Source organism: Numida meleagris, unplaced genomic scaffold (assembly GCF_002078875.1).
Source record: "Numida meleagris isolate 19003 breed g44 Domestic line unplaced genomic scaffold, NumMel1.0 unplaced_Scaffold525, whole genome shotgun sequence".
NCBI classification, from domain to species: Eukaryota; Metazoa; Chordata; class Aves; order Galliformes; family Numididae; genus Numida; species Numida meleagris.
In genome coordinates, this window is record NW_018364741.1 from 3,182 (window position 1) to 21,704 (window position 18,523).

The 18,523-nt window shown below is 49.4% G+C and overlaps 2 protein-coding genes across 4 annotated transcripts; both read right to left on the reverse strand.

Moving 5' to 3' along the window:
* Positions 1-528: 528 nt before the first annotated feature.
* On the reverse strand, positions 529-5,842 carry BLOC1S3 (biogenesis of lysosomal organelles complex 1 subunit 3). Of its 2 annotated transcripts, none has more exons than XM_021383762.1 (2): positions 5,020-5,562; positions 529-730 (listed from the first exon to the last, which is right to left on the reverse strand). In XM_021383762.1, the coding sequence occupies exons 1-2, from the start codon at positions 5,374-5,376 to the stop codon at positions 614-616; spliced, it is 474 nt and encodes a 157-aa protein (XP_021239437.1). In that variant the 5' UTR covers positions 5,377-5,562; the 3' UTR covers positions 529-613. The 2 variants fall into 2 exon arrangements, with proteins under 2 accessions (XP_021239437.1, XP_021239439.1); XM_021383764.1 differs by lacking the exon at positions 529-730 and adding an exon at positions 5,569-5,842 and having other exon boundaries at positions 3,279-5,241.
* An 8,570-nt stretch (positions 5,843-14,412) lies between these two features.
* Positions 14,413-18,517, reverse strand: LOC110391818. Of its 2 annotated transcripts, none has more exons than XM_021383766.1 (8): positions 18,097-18,517; positions 17,692-17,751; positions 17,024-17,092; positions 16,812-16,880; positions 16,619-16,720; positions 15,796-15,903; positions 14,936-15,080; positions 14,413-14,750 (listed from the first exon to the last, which is right to left on the reverse strand). In XM_021383766.1, exons 1-8 carry the CDS (start codon positions 18,245-18,247, stop codon positions 14,567-14,569), a joined length of 888 nt encoding a protein of 295 aa, XP_021239441.1. In that variant the 5' UTR covers positions 18,248-18,517; the 3' UTR covers positions 14,413-14,566. The 2 variants fall into 2 exon arrangements, with proteins under 2 accessions (XP_021239441.1, XP_021239440.1); XM_021383765.1 differs by having other exon boundaries at positions 16,812-16,883.
* Positions 18,518-18,523: the final 6 nt, after the last annotated feature.

The window sequence follows — 18,523 nt, forward strand, 5'->3', positions numbered from 1 at the left end:
GATACATACGGGTGAGTGTCAAACTTTCAACTTTACGTAGCTTAAATGTGTGTCTTCTGACACAAAAGCAAAATGGAGCCATGAATGTATTCTTACTTCCATAATAAGAGTGTTAGAAAGAAATATTCTGAGGCTTATTGCAGGGGCTCCCTGGGATTGCGCTGCCGTTTGCCTTTGGCCACAGAGGATGGTTTTCCCAGGCTGAAACAGGAACACCAACTGCCAACTGGTGACTTCTTCAGCTTATTACGTGGTCTTTTTCTGGAGTGAGAGAGAAAACGAAGTGAATGGTGTGAGTTGTGGCGCAGGGTGAGGGAAGAGCTGCATTTAGTTCTTGTCAGCAGTTGCTTGTTGCTAGCACTGCCTGGTTTCTGCTGACATAGACCTTAGAAACTCGGTCTCTTTCAAACAGTTGAGGATGTTTCCATTCTTATAGCTCATTATTATATTACTATATATAGTAATAATGGGGGAAAAAAAAACACCCAACCAATTATGATAGGTGCTGGAAAAGAAAATCCTCTTCACCTTTTGGATGGAAAGTCAATGACCGTGTGAAATTTCCCCTGTAAAGCTGCGGAGCCTTCTTCCACTTGAATGTCTCTGCTGTCTGTCACAATGCATAAGTTGATGTGGCCTCATTTCCATGCCTGTGCCTCCTCCAGCGTGAGCAGCTTTGTGGAAGGAGAAGACACCCACAGAGACCTGGGCCGTAATAAAGAACTGCGTCCTGTAAAGGAAAACCACAGATAAGAGGGAGGATCAGAAAGCAGCAGCACGGCCATCGCAGTTCTGGGGGAGGTGCTGTATTTCTCTAAGGCCTGGTTATTCTAGCCACTGGAAGATGATGTCAAAACAACCGTTTTGTCAGAGGTATGTTTATGACAAAGGATGTACTCATAATTGAGAGCAGCTTACTGTATTTAAACAAGCAAACAAAACTCCTAAAAAGTGGGGGCAGATAAGTCATAAACTTTCACTGCCATACTTGAATCAAGCTTCATCTGCATGACAAACATCGTAATGATAGGGACAGTTTTCTTCTTGTAAAGTTTGGGTTTAGACACTCTCAGGATCCAGCAACAGGAAACGCCGCACATGACCGAAGCTGCTACAAACCAACGTGCAGGTGGACACGGTGAACTGAATCGAGCTGTGTCTTGCTCTTGGCCTGCTTACAGCCTGAGCTTGTTTTTGGAGACAAACATTTAAACTTTTACCCAAGTAGCTGATAGTGCCAGCTGCTTGGATCTCTGAAGCCTCTCAGTGCAGAGCAGTGCTGCAGGAGAGCATGAGGAGTCTGCTCTAAGAACTGTCCTTGTTTGCCACTGCTTATAGAGCAAGTATTTGGATGGTTATTCTCACGTGAGTAAGAGGTGTGGGAGGGAAGCGCATCATCCCCACACATCACCATCCTGCTTGGATCCCTTCCAACTACTTATTCCTTTAACATCACAGCTCCTGGATAACGTGTGCAGTCTCATGTGTTTGTCAGCTGTACAGGAGTACCTGGGGTGAAGTTTGGGCCAAATGAAGCTCCTGATCTTACTGTAGATGCAAAACAGACCCCGCTTTGTTGTGATTCTGGAGCAAGAGAGGAGAGAAATCTCAATCCAGTAGCAAGGAGCCTCACTGAGTTTATAATAATGAGTTAATGATGGAGATCTGTCTTTCTCCAGGAAGGCAAAAACAATGAGATGCAAGAGGAGAAAGGTATATTGATGAACAGGTGAAATATTCTAAACTTACAAAGGGTGTCACATGCACGGCTCTCAACAGTCACACAAGGCTAAGTACACAAGGCAGCCTTAGAGCTCGTAACCTGTACAGGTCTAGACAAAAACAAACACAAATGGTATACTGATGACTATTTTGCCTCACGAAGCATATTTTAATTTCTAAATGTAATGGATGTTATCTAAGTGTGAAAGGTAAATAGACTATATAATCTCAGTGCAAATGGATTTGTTCATATGAAAAGCATGGCATAAAAAGTAAAATGTCAGTGCTGTAAATTTTCTGCCTCTACTATGTTTATTTACCTTTAATTATTGACTTCTAGGCAAAGTTGTTGGAAATATATTAGGAAAAATTTTTTCTCTGAAAGAGTGGTCAGGCACTGGAATGGGATGCCCAGGGAGGTGATTGAGTCACTGTCACTGGAGGAGTTCATGAAACATTTAGACATTGTACTGAGGGGCATGGTTTAGTGGGAAATATTGGTGATAAGTTGATGGCTGGACTGGATGATCTTGGAGGACTTATTCAGACATCCAGCTGTCTTCCAGCTAGACTAACTCGGGATGGCTTAAAGCAGGCTTGGGAATGCTGTCCCCTCTTGAAGGCTGGGACAGGATGAGACGCTGTGCTCAGCAGGGCTGCCGTGCCAGAGCACAGTATTCCCGAGCTGAGCTGATACACTGTGAAATACCCTGACCCTTCTGCCCCAAAGCGATGTGGCAAAGCAGGCAGCGTGAATGTCAATGAAACAGCTACCCAAGGTGATATGCTCCATTCTAGAGCCTGGATCATCATTTGGCTCACATTCTTTGCATGTTGATTTTCCCCTGGCAGAGCTTGGCCTGCTGTGGGCTGTTCCTGTTCAGCCAAGCTAACCTCTGCATCCTGCTGACATAAACACTGCTTTCCAGTAGGAACAAAAGCTCTCCCTTTGAGCAGGGATGTCTCTTGAGGTCACACCTGCACAGAGATCCTTTCCACCTTGATGTCAAGACACCTTGCTGATACGGATCCTTAGTAAGTTGACTAATAGTTTGGTTTGAGCTTTGTTAGCTTCACTAAGGTTATATATTTGATTGTGCACACAGGATCCCTTAGGCACAAACTCTTGAACACGTCTGGGACTAGGAGTGGATCCACCTGAGCCGAGGATCCTCACCTCTGTGGTTTGAGTTTAGACGGCAAGGGGATCTGTTCTGATCCTCATGACACAGCGGGAGGGCCTCCTGTATGTGCCTGCTTCACCCTGCCCTCCATGAAAAAAATAACCAAGTGTATCCAGCCTTCTCCAATCTTGTTCAGTCACCATTATATCGCTACAGCGTATCTACATTACACCAGTAAATACATGGAGTGAACTCCAGTCCCAATGTCTTATATGAATGGGCTCGTGACAACTGTTATAACTGAGAAACAAGAGATCATTAGGGCCATTGAAGGATGACAGGAAGGAAAGGTGTAATCTGCAAAATGCCAAGTTTGGAAGTTACATATGAAGCAAGGGAGAACAAAAATAAACAGGAACAGGGAGCAGAAACTAAAGCAAAGGATTTTTATTTTTTTTAATAACCTGCAGAAATTGATTTTGCTTGGGTTGTGTCAGCCACTCAGTACTATGCCACACACTATGCACAGGGATGGATATGGAAATATATCACATTGCATAGCTACAAATCTGGGAATCTATCCTCTTGGTGAGGAATCAGAATCACCACACAACTGAAGCCTTGAATCATCACAGAGCTAGTATCCTCATAGCATTCTCATAGAATCCTCAAATAATCAATTCATAGAATCCTCAGACTCTAGAATCCGAGACTCAAGTAACACCATAATAACGCCATAGCATCAAATCACCACGTTTTGTTTCCTTACTTCCACAGAGGGAAACTTTGTATGGAGCATACTCAAAATTGATGGTATCAGACAGCATCACCCAGCACTCCTTATGGAACACATTATCAAGACTATCAAAGCACTGCCAGTTACAAGTGCTCAGAGGTTCTTCCTCAAAAGATGGACTTTCAATCCTATTTTTTCATTCTAATTTGGATACAGGAAGGGAACTGAGGTCTAGAACCTTTACGAAAGGAATCCAGCACAACTGTGCCCTTCACAAAACCTCTCCCCTTTGCCACGACACAGGGGAATGAGAAAAGTGAACTGCATCCTGGTTTTCCACCGCCCCTCAGGTCAGTCCCTGGGGACATTTGGGACCCTTCTGGAGACACCAGGTGCCCCCAGGACCCTTACCAGGCCCCAGGCATTTTGATGCTGCAAGCCCATCAGCACCCAGGGGGTATCGCCGGTGTCCCACAGGGGAGTGACAGCCCTGGCAGGATGCACTAATAGACCTGCGTGGCTCTGTGGCGTATCACATGTACTTCTCCCTGTCCCCTGCTGAAGTTCTCAGAGGAGCACACGGGGGCAGCAGCGGGCTGAGAACATGTCCAGGGGGCACTCAGGGTGACAGGATGTAGCCACAGCTTGGGGACAGTAGCCAGGTGCTGGGGACATTCATATGGCAGGAAGGGACACACGGGACAGGGCCACAGCCAGGGGACATGAGGAGCAACAAAAGGGACCATGCTCAGACCACTGGGACCACGATGCCACGGGTAAACATGCTGCCACCCCCCTAGTGAAAGTCGTGTCCGCGCCACAGCTGTGTCTCCAAAGGGCTTTATCCAGTGCCACATCCCACAGATCCCCTAAACAGGGCAAAACCACAGAATTCTGGATCAAGCAATTATCAGGAGCTTCCATTCGGTGACAATGTCTCTGCGACACCAAGGTCCCCACAGCCCAGGCGACACAGCAACACTGCTGGGACACTGAGTGGTCAGTGGCAGTACTCTTGGTGGCAGCACCAGCAGCTCAAGGGGACACAGCATTGGAAACGTGGTGACAATGAGAAGGCCGTCAGCGACAACTACAACCTTCAAGTCCGTTAGACACAGTGCTGGCAGCTTGGTGACAGGGACACTGCGAGAACAATGCCAGCAGCTCCCCAGGGCTGCCAGCACTGCCCCACTGGTATCCCCGTGCTCACAGCTCCCCACGGATGTCAGGCAGCAGGCGGCAGGCAGCGATGGTGGCTACGGTGGCAGCCACAGCATGTAGGTCACGGCGCACCAGGCACAGGCAGTGTGCGGTGGCAGCTGCCCCAGCTTGGGCTTGGCCCAGGGGCCCCCCCAGGCCTTCCAGCAGCCGCGCAGCCCTGCTGAAAGCGCACCCCAGTGCCTCAGCCACTGTCCCCCGCAGCCGCCCCTCACCCACCCTCAGCCACTGCTGCAGCAGCGAGGGGGCCCCCCGGGACACCCCTGGCAGTGGCACTCGGGCCGCACCCTCCTCTTCCTCCTCCTCGGTCTCCGACGCCTCCCCCGGAACCTTCAGCCCCGCTGCGGGGGTCTCGGCTGCGTTCCCCCCCGGCTCCGGCTCTGAGTCGCTCTCCGAGGCCTCGCCCAGCACCAGCGTGGGGGAAACGGGGGCGGCCATGGTCTGCGAGAGGGGAACAAAAGGGAGGAGGGGGAATCGGGGGGAGAACGGCCCCATCAGGCACGGAGACCCCCGGCCCCCTCGCCCGAGCCTCACGGGAACACCCCGCATACCAGACTCGTGCCCCGTCAGAATCATGAGACCCCCATTTCCTCCCCTTTCCCAGCCCCATAGGGCCCCCAGAACACATCCAGGCACCCGCAGCTCCAGGCGGACGCCTCATATTCCCCCAGGAGCCCCCTTCCCAGCCCTACGGGCCCCCGGAGCCCCAATAACGCGCCAGACCCACCACCCAGCCCCACAAGGACCCACGCTGCCTCAGCCCCGTACCACCGCCTCCCCGGGTCACGTGACGGTCTCCCAGTCCACTGCGCGTCGCGTCGAGTGACGTCACGCCCCCGTGCGTCCGTCGCCCAGACTTGCCCTCCCTCGAACTGCGCACGCGCAAAACGGGCGGCTAGGAGCCGTGGGTAACGGAGCGGAAGCGCGGCCCCGCTCTTCCGATCGTCCCTCCTCCCGGGCTTTGAGTGACAGCCAGAGTAGCCAATTGTCTCTGCAGAGGCGAGGGGGCGGACACGGCTCTCTCGGAAGAATGGTCAGGGGGAGGGCGTGCGTATAACAGGCAGCAGTGGGAGCCAATGAGGAGGCCGGGAAGGCCTGACCACTAGAAGAGGCGGAGGGGCGGGGCGGGGCGGGGCGTGGCGTGTAGGAGGCCGTTCGGGGCAGGAGCCTGGGGCTGCTGTAGGTGTGCCTGGACTCGGTGTGCTGCCTGGCGTCCGCAGCTCCTCGGGGCAGCGCGTGCCAGGGCCTCGCCGCCCTCCTCGGGAACCATTTCTTCCTTCTATGGAAACCACCGAGCACCCGGGTCTGCCCAGCCCTCTGAGTATCTCTGCGGGATTACGGCGGCCCGAGTGCAGCGCCTTGCGCTCGGCCTTGTTGAATTCAACCTGGCTCACGCGGTGCTGCGTTTCAAAACTGTCCACGTCCCTCTGGATGGCGCGCACAGCGCTGCCATCACTCACCGTTGCACATGTCACAGAGCTTCTCATTTCGGTCCCTGGAATGCTGTGCAGTGTGACACAGGCACAGAGGTCCCGTCGGAGCAGCGCAGTCCCCAGTCCGGCCAGGCTGCCTGTGCCTTCTCCTGCCCTCCAGCACGAGGGGGGACCTAAGCACGGTGCCCACCAGGCCTGGCTGCGTGGGTGGGTGGCTGTATGGGAACTGCTGAGTCATGGCCTGAACCACTGATTGAGCACCTGGAGGAAAGACCCAGTCAGCCCTGGGAGCACAGGTGGAGGCAATTCACCTGTGCTTCTGGAAGGGCTGGAACCTGGCTCCACCCCTCTTAGGCCTCCTGGAAGGGCTGGCTGCCCTTGAGGAAGGATCTCTTTCTGGAGATCTCTTCTTGGTGGAAGCTTTTCCCTGTGAGTCCGGAGTCTTTGGATATGGCTGAGCGATCTACTTCTCTTCCTGTGTAGCTCCTTGCTATTGTGCTGGTCCTTCCACCTCTTTTGTAACACCTTTTCTATTGTGTTGGTCCTTCTGATTGCTACAGGGGGAGAGAGAGGTACCAGGCCTTTGGGGCCAGGTTGGGAGGGCTCTGGGGGCTGCAGGTTATCACTGAGATGTGAAATGTCTTGGCAGAGCTGGAAGTTCAGGAGCTGAGGTGATGTGAAGGGCTCCCATCACGCTGCGGAGTGTCCCTCCCCTCCTGGCTGTACTGTGAGGGCAGGTGGAGGCAGGAACAGGGGTCAGGAACAAGGGCAGAGTGCTTTCTTGCTTTTTCAGTCTTCCTGGAAAAAAAAATCTAAAGCCTTTAATGTATCTACAAAAAGAAAAAGAAAATAATATCAAACAAAATGAATTTTGTTGCCTTTTCGAGGGTACAGTATAGTCTACTTCAGAAATACCCTTTTCTCCATAGTTATTCTTAAACCTCAGGGATTTTCTTGCTAGAATTGGTTCTAGCAATCATCTCTTTAAGGTTCTCTCTTAGTCTGTTAATTAACTATTTGAAATTTTTTCCTTATAAATTAAGTCAAAATCCTTTATTACTAAAGGAGATGACTGTGCTTTCTGCTGGTGGATTTGCCACAAGGTTTCTTACAAGGACTAACAATGGAATGAAATGTGCCCTGAAGAGGCGGAAGTATGCAAGACATAAATCACAGTAAGTCTCCGCTTTGTACTGGGGCCCCTGCATGGGAGCAGAATAGCGTGCAGGCCCCACTGCCTTCTGCCTGTGAGCTGTGAACAATCCTGTCCCAAACTGTGGGGTTCCTTAGCAAAATGGTCCTTCCTCTGTAAAGCACCAGCTCCTCCAGTTACATTACCATGAGAAGTATCTCAGATTGAATTATTTAGAATTTTTTTTCTTTAGTGGTCAAGTAAAACATGGCGACAGAGGCAGCAAAGGGTAATCTCAGGAAAATGAGGGGACAAAAACATCTCCTCTATCAAACCCAGACTTGATGGGAAAGGCAGGGCTGAGCCAGTGTGCATGTTTGGGGGTGTTCATCTCCTAGACTGCACCCAGAGAAGGCGAATGATTCTTATGCTGCAGTCTCGGAACTCCACTCAGTACACAAATGGAAGGATTTCTGTGCTGAAATGAATTTATATCTCTGCAGCTTCTGATCTTTTGGATTTTGTGTTCTAGTACAGTGAAGCTTTTGGGTATGATTTACCATCACCGTCGCTAACACTGTATGGGAAAAGTTGACGTTAGATCTTACCTCCAAGCTTTTAACAAAGCTTGTTTCCCTGGATTTTACTTGCCAGCGCTTTCCATTGTCTCCACCTCTCTGGTGCCTCTTCGAAATGTACTCCTAATCTGAAAAATGAGTGCGAGATGTATTCATCTGACTTGCTTGCTCCTGTACTGAATCTTATTATAAACACTAATCTCTGTTGTGATGAAGCCGTACATCATTATGAGGAAATCCTTTCTTGTTTCCTTGCTTTTCATAGAATTGCTCAGGTTGGAAAAGACCTTCAAGATCATCAAGTCCAACCGCAACCTAACCATACTACTCTAACAACCCACCACTAAATCATGTCCCTGAGCACCACATCCAAACGGTTTTTAAACACATTCAGGGATGGTGACTCAACCACTTCCCTGGGGAGCCTGTTCCAGTGCTAAAAAGAGTTTTTCCTGATATCCAACCTAAACCTCCCCTGGTGCAGCTTGAGGCCGTTTCCCCTTATCCTGTCACCAGTGAGAAGAGACCAACCCCACTCTCGCTGCAATCACCTTTCAGGTATTTGAAGAGAGCAATAAGGTCTCCCCTCAGTCTCCTCTTCCCCAGACTAAACAGCCCCAGTTCTTTAGTCTCTCCTCATAGGGCACGTTCTCCAAGCCCTTCCCTAGCCTCGTTGCCCTTCTTTGGACCTGCTCCAGCACTTCCATGTCCTTTCTGTACTGAGGTGATAAAGAAGCATTTCAAACGTTGCTTCTTGCAGCAGTACAGTGTTTCAGACGAAAAACATGGCTGGAAGAAACTGCATTTCTATCCTATTAAAACAGATCCTCAGCTGGTCTCAGTTGTCTTAGATCTGTCTCCTTCCGGGAAGTGATGACAATTGATAACTCCAGTTTCACCACATCAGAGTTTTCAACTATCAGTTGTGTGCAAGGAAAGTGACAGAACTGGCACACACAACTTGGCACTGATGGTTGGAGACAGCCATCGTGAGTTCATTGTTGCCCTAACCATTTCCCTGCCCTTTGTACCTCTGAGCAACATTAAATCTGGTGTTTTCTGGGGCTGACCGTTACGCACAAAGTAATAGAAGTGAATGCTGATACTTGACATTTTGTGCACGGCAGTTAGAAATGATCAATATATATTTTGCATGAAGTGCGTGTGCAACATACTAAGGATGAGCTCAGTGATCTGTAAAGCACTCTGGATCTCAGCTGAATCCTACAGGTACACATGCACAGCATTTCAGTAAAGAAAGAACTGAGCCTTCTTGATGATTTCTCCAGTCCTATTCGTCTGGTATAGTATCTATTGGCATACAGATAAAATAGATTTGCACTTCCAGAGATGAGCTTTTCCCACCATACTAACTGTATCAATCTGTAGCTTTCTTGAAGACTTAGGAGCTTAAAAAGACATTAATTCTTTATTTTAATATCATATACATATTATATATTTATTATCTTAAGTAATATCTTAGGGTTTAAAATGCCCTTTTGCTACCTCTACCGCATAAAAGAGGACCAGTTCAGTTAGTATCCTAGTGGCAGGTCACAGCTGCATGGCTGAAGTGCCTGGTGCTACCAAGAGCACTCACTTTTTTTTTCTCCTCCCAGCAATGTGCAACATGGCTTATATTATAGAAATTTTTGAATTCTTTTCCAATAGATGTTGTTAGAACTCTGCAGAGGTAAGTACAGCATCATCTCCTCCGTGCACATCAGCACTTTAGCTCCTGTCTCCCAGGAGTTGGTTCAGTACTCTGAAAGGTAAACTGGCTTGCTAAAAAAAGCTTTGAAGTCCTCAGTGAGAATTTCCTAGAGTTGCTATTCCTTCATTAAAACTAACAAAAATCTGTTGCCATCCAGTGACTAGCTGACTGTGCAAGTCCATAAAGAAGTCTTGGATGTCTCAGTTTCCCCACTGGCTCCCTCCTCCCGTTACGTAATAGGGCTTTTGCATGAGACTAGGAGCCACAGCTGTACACACAGAGTGAAAAAATTGAGTGAGTTTGGAGAAGTTAGTTCCGAAAGTATCAACACATTTGGGATTTCAGAGGCTGAGAGTAGGAATCATGTAGGATAAGGTCCAAGTTCTCAATGAGACTGTCAACGGTTTATGGGCATTCGGCCCGGTTCCGTGACAAAGGGGACGGGGGACCCACAGGCCCACACCCTGGGAAAAGGGAAAAAAGGGTAAGGAGATGGCCCTGAGAACAAAGAACAGCGGCAACAATCTGAGGAGAAACAAACTAATTTACTAAATAAGATATCGGAATGCAAAACAACACACTATAATACAATATAATTACAATTTAAGCTGATAAATCCAATGCAGAGAGAGAGAATGTCTCAAAATCAAGGTAGGCCTTACTCTACTACCGACGATAAGACGGCTGGAGAGCGAGGTGCTGCCAGGACAAGAGACGGCGGAAAAAGGGATGAGGTCTCGTGATCTGCAAGCTTTTATACTGCGAGCTTTTATCCTTTCCCTCCGGCTGGAAAATGGTAACAGAGGAGAAAAGTACCGTGGGGACTGTAGTAGTTCTTCTCTTCTGAGAACCAGGTACATCCACTACATGATGTTATGATGTGGAATACCAATAACCGAAAATCACAAAACCATGACAGAGACACACATACATAAATCAAGATATTCATAAATTTAGGGTCCAGAAAATACAACACTGGAACTTTATAGGGTTCCTTAAGAATAGTTGCTGGTAAAACAGGATTTCCAGTGCAAACGAAGTATCTTTAATCAGTCTTTCTTCAATTTAGCAACTCTCTGTTTCAAAAAACAGAGGCTATATCTCCAGATCCCCCAAAATCTGAAAGATTATCCAGTTACAATTTAAAGAAACTTACAGCAATGATGACTAATTGAAACTAGTGGAAAAGAGAAAGAAAGAGTGTGAGAGTCAGTGAGAGAGAGCACTTCACTTTGTCTTATCAGTAAGTGGGGAGAATTATTGCTGTCCTTGAGTTTTGTGGTGAGTGAGGTCAAGGTCCTTTGTGTCAGGTGGGGATCTGCCTGCTTCCCCACCTTTTTTTTTTTTTTTTGGCAGGGGGGTTAGAACTTGATGATTTTTGAGGTCCCTTCCAACCCAATGATTCTATGACTTTTCTTCTGCTTCTCTCTTTTGCTTGGTGCAGACATTGTGCATATATGAAAAGCTGACAACAATTCCTAAGGATTTTTTTCAGAATTGCACATCTTAACAAAAAAGAGGCTCTTAGTAATTCTGGGCATTATGGGCAGAAAATAAAGTACACTGTTAATCATGGGCTGAACCTGTGAGCAGTGGGTGGCTGTTTCTCCTGGGAGCAAAAGGAAGATGCCAGAGAGCCCTTGCCTTGGAATCCCAGACCAGGATCAGGAAGAGCTAGCAGCCCTTCCTAGGCTTGTGCAGGTCCTGCGATATGTCCACAGAAGGAAACTGTTTTATCGTGTCTGTAAAGGGGAATTGCATGAGGATGTATTCTCATCCCTTGCCCACTATAGGTTTTGTCATTCCTGAGCTAGCACAGAATAGGGTCCAGTTGGTTCAGGAGAATTTGAGATTGATTGCTGATAAAGCCCATTTATCTTATTGCTAGCCATTGCTAACAATTGCTAACAGCTTTTGCAGGCTCACTCTAAGGCACGGGTGGGTCAACCTTGCTGTCTAACCTTTACATTCTCAAATCTGACATTCTTCATGAGCTGGCACTGCTGCCAGGCAGCGGGTGGCCTGGTGCCAGCTGGCAGCTCCATATTATTCTTCAGTAGCTTCCAATACCGAATCCCTACTGCCTGTTGTCTGCTCCTTTACTGGTCAGTGTGCTGTTTCAAAAACCTGTCAGCTGCACTGGATATTCCCAAGTCTCCCTGCCTTCATTAGGATCAAATTGGAGTCTTATTTAGGGAAGTGTCTCTACCCTAGATTTTCAGTATTCACTCTATTAGCAGCCAGGATTCAGCTGCTTGCAATGTTATGTAATAGAAATGGCCTTTTAAGACAACTTTAGGAACTCTCTTTCCCCATCTGCTTTTTTTCCTGTCCTCATAGATTGATTTTGTCACCCAAAACTTGTCAAACCCTCACTTTCCTCTCACAGATGAAGAGAAGTGGGAAATCAGGAAGGTCTTTGCCTTCTGAGTGGTTCAGAAGGCTTCTCCCACTGACTTTAGTTGGCTCTACACCATGCCAGAGGGTAAAAACAAGAGGGATTTCTCTTTGCTGGTGTTGTGGAGCCACTGCCAGTGTTCCAGGTCTGTAGTGATGTAGAGACCAGCAGCGGATTTGAGACACAGCATTCTACATCTGCTTTGTGCATGTGCAGATGGTGACTTACAGCCTGAGGGATCATGAAGGATCATTCCCTCCACTAGCAGTTAGTGACGTTCTGGGGCACAGCTGACTGTCCCTTCAGTTGCACTGCTACAGTGGCTTGCAGAGACTGCCAAAAAGTCTCAGAATGCAATAATGCCTCCTCAAACCTTTTACACTGGGTTATTTCAGTGATCCAGCTTAGAGTGTGGTTCCAAGAGGAGGGCGAAAAGAAAAATATGCCCAAGTGTGGTGGCCAAATGAAAGCAAGCAGACAGAAAATGGGGGAGAGCTCGCATATGTCCAGTTCCTCTGCTCAGCTTTGTTGCCAAAGCCCCTTTGTGTCTGGGAAGCTATCTCCAAGTCTCTCCTTGCTGACATGATGCACAAATAGTCAGAACTGAGCAGGAGGAGGGAGACTCAGGAGTCCCCAAAGTCTGCAGGGAGGGAAAAGAGATCTGCCAAGTGTCACATTCACTACATGTCTTCTTCTCACACTCACTTAATAACAGGACATCCCAAATCAATGTACAGATACTCTCATACACAAACATACACACAAACACACAAAACAAATGCAGACTAGTAAAATATGTCAACATCCACAGTTGAGAAGCAAATGTGTATCATTAAAACAAAGAAATCAGAAGGGAAGTGGATGGAAGAACAAGCTGGCTTCTGCTTACGATTTGCCTCTACTTGAGTTTACAGCAAATACAACAGGCCACCATTCCTCATCAGGTCATAATCAAGGCTGACTCCAGTGGGGTGACTTCGCCCTGGCCTCCATTGATAGACAGCCTTGAGGATTTGGCAGTACCTGAGAGGCGTCCCAACCCGGAGGAGATGCCGGTCACAACCTCCACCACCTCTCTGGGCAACCTGTCCCAGTGCTCCTCCACCCTTACCATAAATAAGTTCTTCTGTGTGTTTGCATGGAACTTGCTGTGTTTGAGTTCTAAGCCACTGCTCATTGTCCTACCACTACACACCATCGAGAAGAGCCTGGCCTCATCCATTTGCCTCCCACCTCCCTTCAGATATTTATGAGGATTTACACTCACTTTGAATCTCTAGTTATAGGGCCTGAGATGACTGAGACCTGCCACGTACTTTTCCGCACCAGCCCCCTTGGATGGCAAAATCTTCTGGTTCTTTCCACCAGTTGCGCAAACCCCAGAACTTGCTGGACTCACAAATTCCACACTACCCCACTTGGGCCATGATTCGTGTAGAGACGCTTTCAGGAGATGATTGACTCCAGGATTGCTCCCGGGCAATGGGACGAGAAGCAGGAGTCAGATACAACAACGGCATCCCCTAATGTTCCGATTCATTCCCCCTGGCTACCCAGAGGCAAGCAGGGGCGAGGGAAAAGGAGTACCTCCATGTACTGATCCTCCACCTTTTGTCTGAGGAGAAGTGCACCGAGAGGCCTGAGAGAAGGGGGAGAATGTGGGGAGTGGGAGTTGCACCACCACAGCTGACACAGGCACTCCACCAGGCTTTAGGTAGCGACTGTCCAAGAAGTCAGAACACCAAACCTTCCAAATGAGCGCAACACTAAGTTTCACCAAGCAGAGACGAAGGAAGAAGAGTGACGTTTAAGCCTTGCAGATGGACATCCTTCTGTGCCAGAAGTTCTTTGTCCTCTTAATAGTGAAGGGAGACAGCTAGAGCTGGGGAATGGATGCATGGCACCTTAACTCTGACCAGCAAGGAAATTAGGAGAACGGAATGCAGACACCGCCAAATTCTACCGGTTCCAATCTGCTTCAAGACTCATTGCAAAGTCTCAGCTAGAAAAAGTATCACCTCAATGTATCCAAGAAAAAGAACAGTGTTGGTTTTGTGGGTTGTTGTTTTTTTTTTTAAATGTACAATAAGACTAGGCAGTTACACTGTCAGCTCAGAGAGCTCCAGAAGGAGCTCATCCACATCCTGCTCACACTCCACTTGAACACCAAGTGGAGCAGGGGGTAGTCTTGTGGATGGAGTAATGCAGGAATCTTGACCGAATGTTGCTGCACCATGGAATCTCTGCATCCGCTTAATCAGTATCAGTATCTGTCAGGCAACCATGAAGCTCTGGAGGCACCGTTTGTAGAGCCCCATATTCCTCGTGCGAGCCCGGACAGCAGAGAAACACCAATATGATGTGCTGCAATGTCATTTATTAGTTTGTCAGTAACTTGTCAGACTATATACTTTTCTCATCACCCACTAACTTGTTACAGTTACTGATTAATGATATTATTCATAATTGTTGTGCAACTTCAGTGTTCATGAACACTTCAGATGCCTTGCATCAATACGGTATCCTTTCCCACACCGGTATTTCGTCATTTGAAACTTCTTCAAGCGAATCGGAAGGGACCAGTCCTCTTTTGCCATCTCCTAGCTCCACTGTGCCTTCACCTCCAGTTGGAACTCTTTTCCCATCGGTGTCAGGATGAGCTCGTTTTGCTGCTTTCTTTTCTCTCTTGCCCTCTCTGTGAGAATGAGTTTCAGAAAGCACTACTCAGTGTCAGGAAATGAGGGGAAACTTAAAAGACCTTGCAACGTAACTCCTGGCAGTGTACTGCCAGCAGCTGATCGGGCCATCCAGGACCCTGGCACCACAAACGCTTCACTGCCAAATGCAGCGATAAAGTGTTCTGGGGAAAAGCCAACTCACACATATTTTTTCCACATCCATGACACGGCAACACGGGCCAGCACCAGCGCAGACAGCAGCACAGCAGAGGCCGCCGCAATCGCTGAGATGTAGCGCTGTCGCTGAAATGTGCGAACAGCAGCCGTCGTGTTCCCTGCATTCATCCCTGGAAGAAACGAGACAATGTCCCACATTATCATCACCTGCGCTACAGATAATCTCTCAGTGTCTTTCATGAACCCAAGAGATGTTCTTTTTCATCAGTGGTGCCTAAGCACCAGAGAACAAGGATTGCTTCCACTTCTCGTTGGGTAGGGAGAGGCTGCACCGGCATTACCCATGTGCTCCTCTGGGCCGAGGGCTGGGGCTCTGCCCTGGGGCCTGGACATTGTATGTGGGGAGCACTACAGGGCAGAAACCCTCACACTTTCCCCAGCGCATGTGTCCTGAGCTCTCCCGCAGGTCACCCGCCAGGCTTAAGGTCGGGCTCCAGACAGCACAAGGCACAGCCAGAGCCATCCCAGGGGAGAAACACTCCTGCAGGCTCCTACCACACAGGGCCTGGCTCATCACCCTCAGGAGGCTTCGTTCCCAAGAGGGAAAAACTCAGAACTCTCTGGGAACTGGCAGCAGTGCGAGGTGAGCAGCATCACAGAGGTCTGCAAGTATCTTCTCTGGCACACTGCTGGAACAACTCTCCGTACCCCACTGAGGTCGTTTTCAGAGAGCCACCCCTGGCTTCTTTTACAACGCGTGCTCTGTGCTCACACGCTCAGGTTTGGCTGCTGACCTGGTGTGCAAGAGCAGGCAGGAAGAGCCTGCTGGCACACCACTGTGGTGCTCTGGTTGGTGCCGCTGGATGACCCGGGGACAGAAATTACCTGGCATGCCAGTTGCTTGCACTGCCTGGGTTTCATTGTCCAAGGCTGGCCGTGTGGGAGGGCTGCCTTCTTGCAGTGCCTCCTTCTGCGCAGTCTGTTGGTCAGCCCCTTTTGAAAGAAAGTAGGACAGTAGGATTGGATGTGATGTGTTCTCATTAGGAACTGAGCTGCTGCAGTCCCGAGCTCTGCAAAGTCTGCTGGTCCCAGACCCCCAAATCTGCCTGCGACCTCCTCCGTTGCCCAAGGGCATTTGGTCTCTCCCAGGAATTGGAGGGTGCTGCCTCTCCCATGCCTCCTAAGCAATCAGCTCCTATGCAAGGCCCTCACGCACTGTGCTGTGAGCGTCACCAACCATCATGTTCCGCCCATCACAGCCAGGCATCTGCAGGCAGAAATTCAAGCTCCAACAGAAACGCCTGCAGAATCAGCATCTCCACCTGGTTTCCAGCATGAGGAAAGGCAGCCATCCCTGCTCGGGATGCTCCTCCTGCCTGGAACTTGCCCAGCTGCACAGAGGGCTTTGTATGAACAGAAACACAGCAGTCGCCAGTTCCTGCCATCTGGGTGCCAGTGTCTGCACAAAGCAGCTCTGACAAGTAACGGTCATGCTGGGGGAGCAGCTGCCCCTGGGTCTTGGCTGGATGCAGAAGTGGCAGCAGATCATGTCTGGTGCTCACCAGTGCCTGCAAGGCATTACATGGAACACCACCACAGCAAGCCTCTGAGCCACCCTTTCCTGCTGCGCAAGCTACAGCTTGTCCACACATGTGCATGAGAACACAGCCTCCCAAGTCTCATGGTGAACAGACTGAAGTATACCCACCACGCGCTGCCTTCTCCATTTCCTTCACCAGTTCCTCCAGGAGATGGGATGAGCCCTGGGAGTATCTTCCTCTTTGGGATTCATCCTTTCCTCCTTCCGGACCTTAACAGAATGTATGAAGGTAAACATCACGTGCATGAAGTGCTGAAGACCAGCCGTGAGTCAGTGCAAGCGGTAAAGACAAAATACTCACCCCTGGGATTCCAGCTGCGCTCCGGCACAGGAAGAAACCAAGGACCGGGCAAGGCCCTCCCTGTGGGCACTACTGCAACCAAAGACCCATGAAAACTTTCAGTCATACACAGCAGCATCACTGAATAGCAGAGCATACGGGGGATTGTGCAATGAAATGGCACTGAAATGGGCAGTGAAAGCTCTCTAAGGAATTACAAAGCCATGACACACCCACGCGATCCGCCGGAGTTTCAGTCCCAGAACTCAGACGGGAAGCTGGGTCATCTCGTCCAGTCACATCTGCAAACAAACACAGGACAGAGCAACTCCCATTAAACATCCTTCCAATCAGAAAGACACAGGATGCAATTAAAGCAGGGGATTCCTTCATGACGCTGTTCTCTCCCTTCCACACAGGAGCACCTTGGAGACAGTTCCTGGGTGCCTGCAGGGGCACCACCATCATACAAAACCCCATGTGGGGCTGCCCAGAGGAACGCCCTCCTGGAGCTCACCCCTAAACTCAACTGCATGGTGCCTGCTGGCTCTGCAGAAGGCCCTGGGAGCATCTCAGGGCTGGAGTGGCCAGCAAAGACTGCTTTGCAAGGCAAAGCACTGCTTGCACACCACTCAGCCTGACCCATACCTTCCCTTCTCTTCTACAAAGGAAGCAGGAAGTCACATTTCACATTTGGCCCCTTGACATTTTCTTACTGGGAGACCTCTGAGGTACAGAGACGAAGCCAACATGACGCTGACAGCATGGAGCACCCAAGAAACAATGACCACCCGCGCTTCTCATGGAAAAGAACCAGCTGGCTGGTGAAAAGCGGGACCCTCACTGAACTATCCCAGCCAAATGTGAACAAATATCAAGGAAATGAAGCCTGGTGACTTACCTCTGGCATCCCCCTCAGGCTCATGGGCAGGATTCTGTTCTGCCAATTGACCAGGAGGGCCTGCAGGCACAAGTGTGATCAGACACAGGTGAGGAGAGCTTCCACCACATGTGGGGGCCTCCTTTTTCCGGAGTGATCTGTAGGGTGTGTTGGTGGGTCAGGGAATGACACGGCCCAAATACAGAGGTCTAGGTTCTCTCAGCTGAAGAGGGGCAGGAGTAGCCTTCCCACTGAAACACGGCAGCTCTCCAAGTAAAGAAATACTCATGGCTTATCTGTGCAAGCCCTTCAAGGCACAAACAGACTTGGAAGACCTTGAGAGAATCTCAAGTAAAATTGCACCCGAGTCAAAAAACCTATGAGGGCACGAATGTTTCTGCCTTCAAGGAAACAGACACAGCTTACCTCTGGGTTGTCCCGCAGGCACAAAATCTGGATCCAGATCACTATATGGAAAGGGAGCACCAAGCTCATCATCTGGAATCAAGAACAGATGAGAGAAGTTCCCACTGCACGGTGTGATCTCCTTCTCCCTTATTAACGGGATCTGGGTCATGGAACGGGATGGGAGAAGGACTCAGGTCGTGATTTCCAAAGTTGCAGAGTGGCCAGGATGACCTGTAGGCTGGCACCTGGCAGCGTACACAATACCCTCTCTGGGCCATGTGCCACATCCCTCACGGACCACATGGAAGAAGATGCAGCCCCCTGGGGCTTTCTTACTGGGAGGTCTCTGCTGTACAGGAGGGTCAAGCTGAAGCACTGGAGGAAAGCTTGCCTGTCTCTTCCTCCGGGCTGGGGGCTGGGGCTCTGTGTTGGAAACTGGGATTCA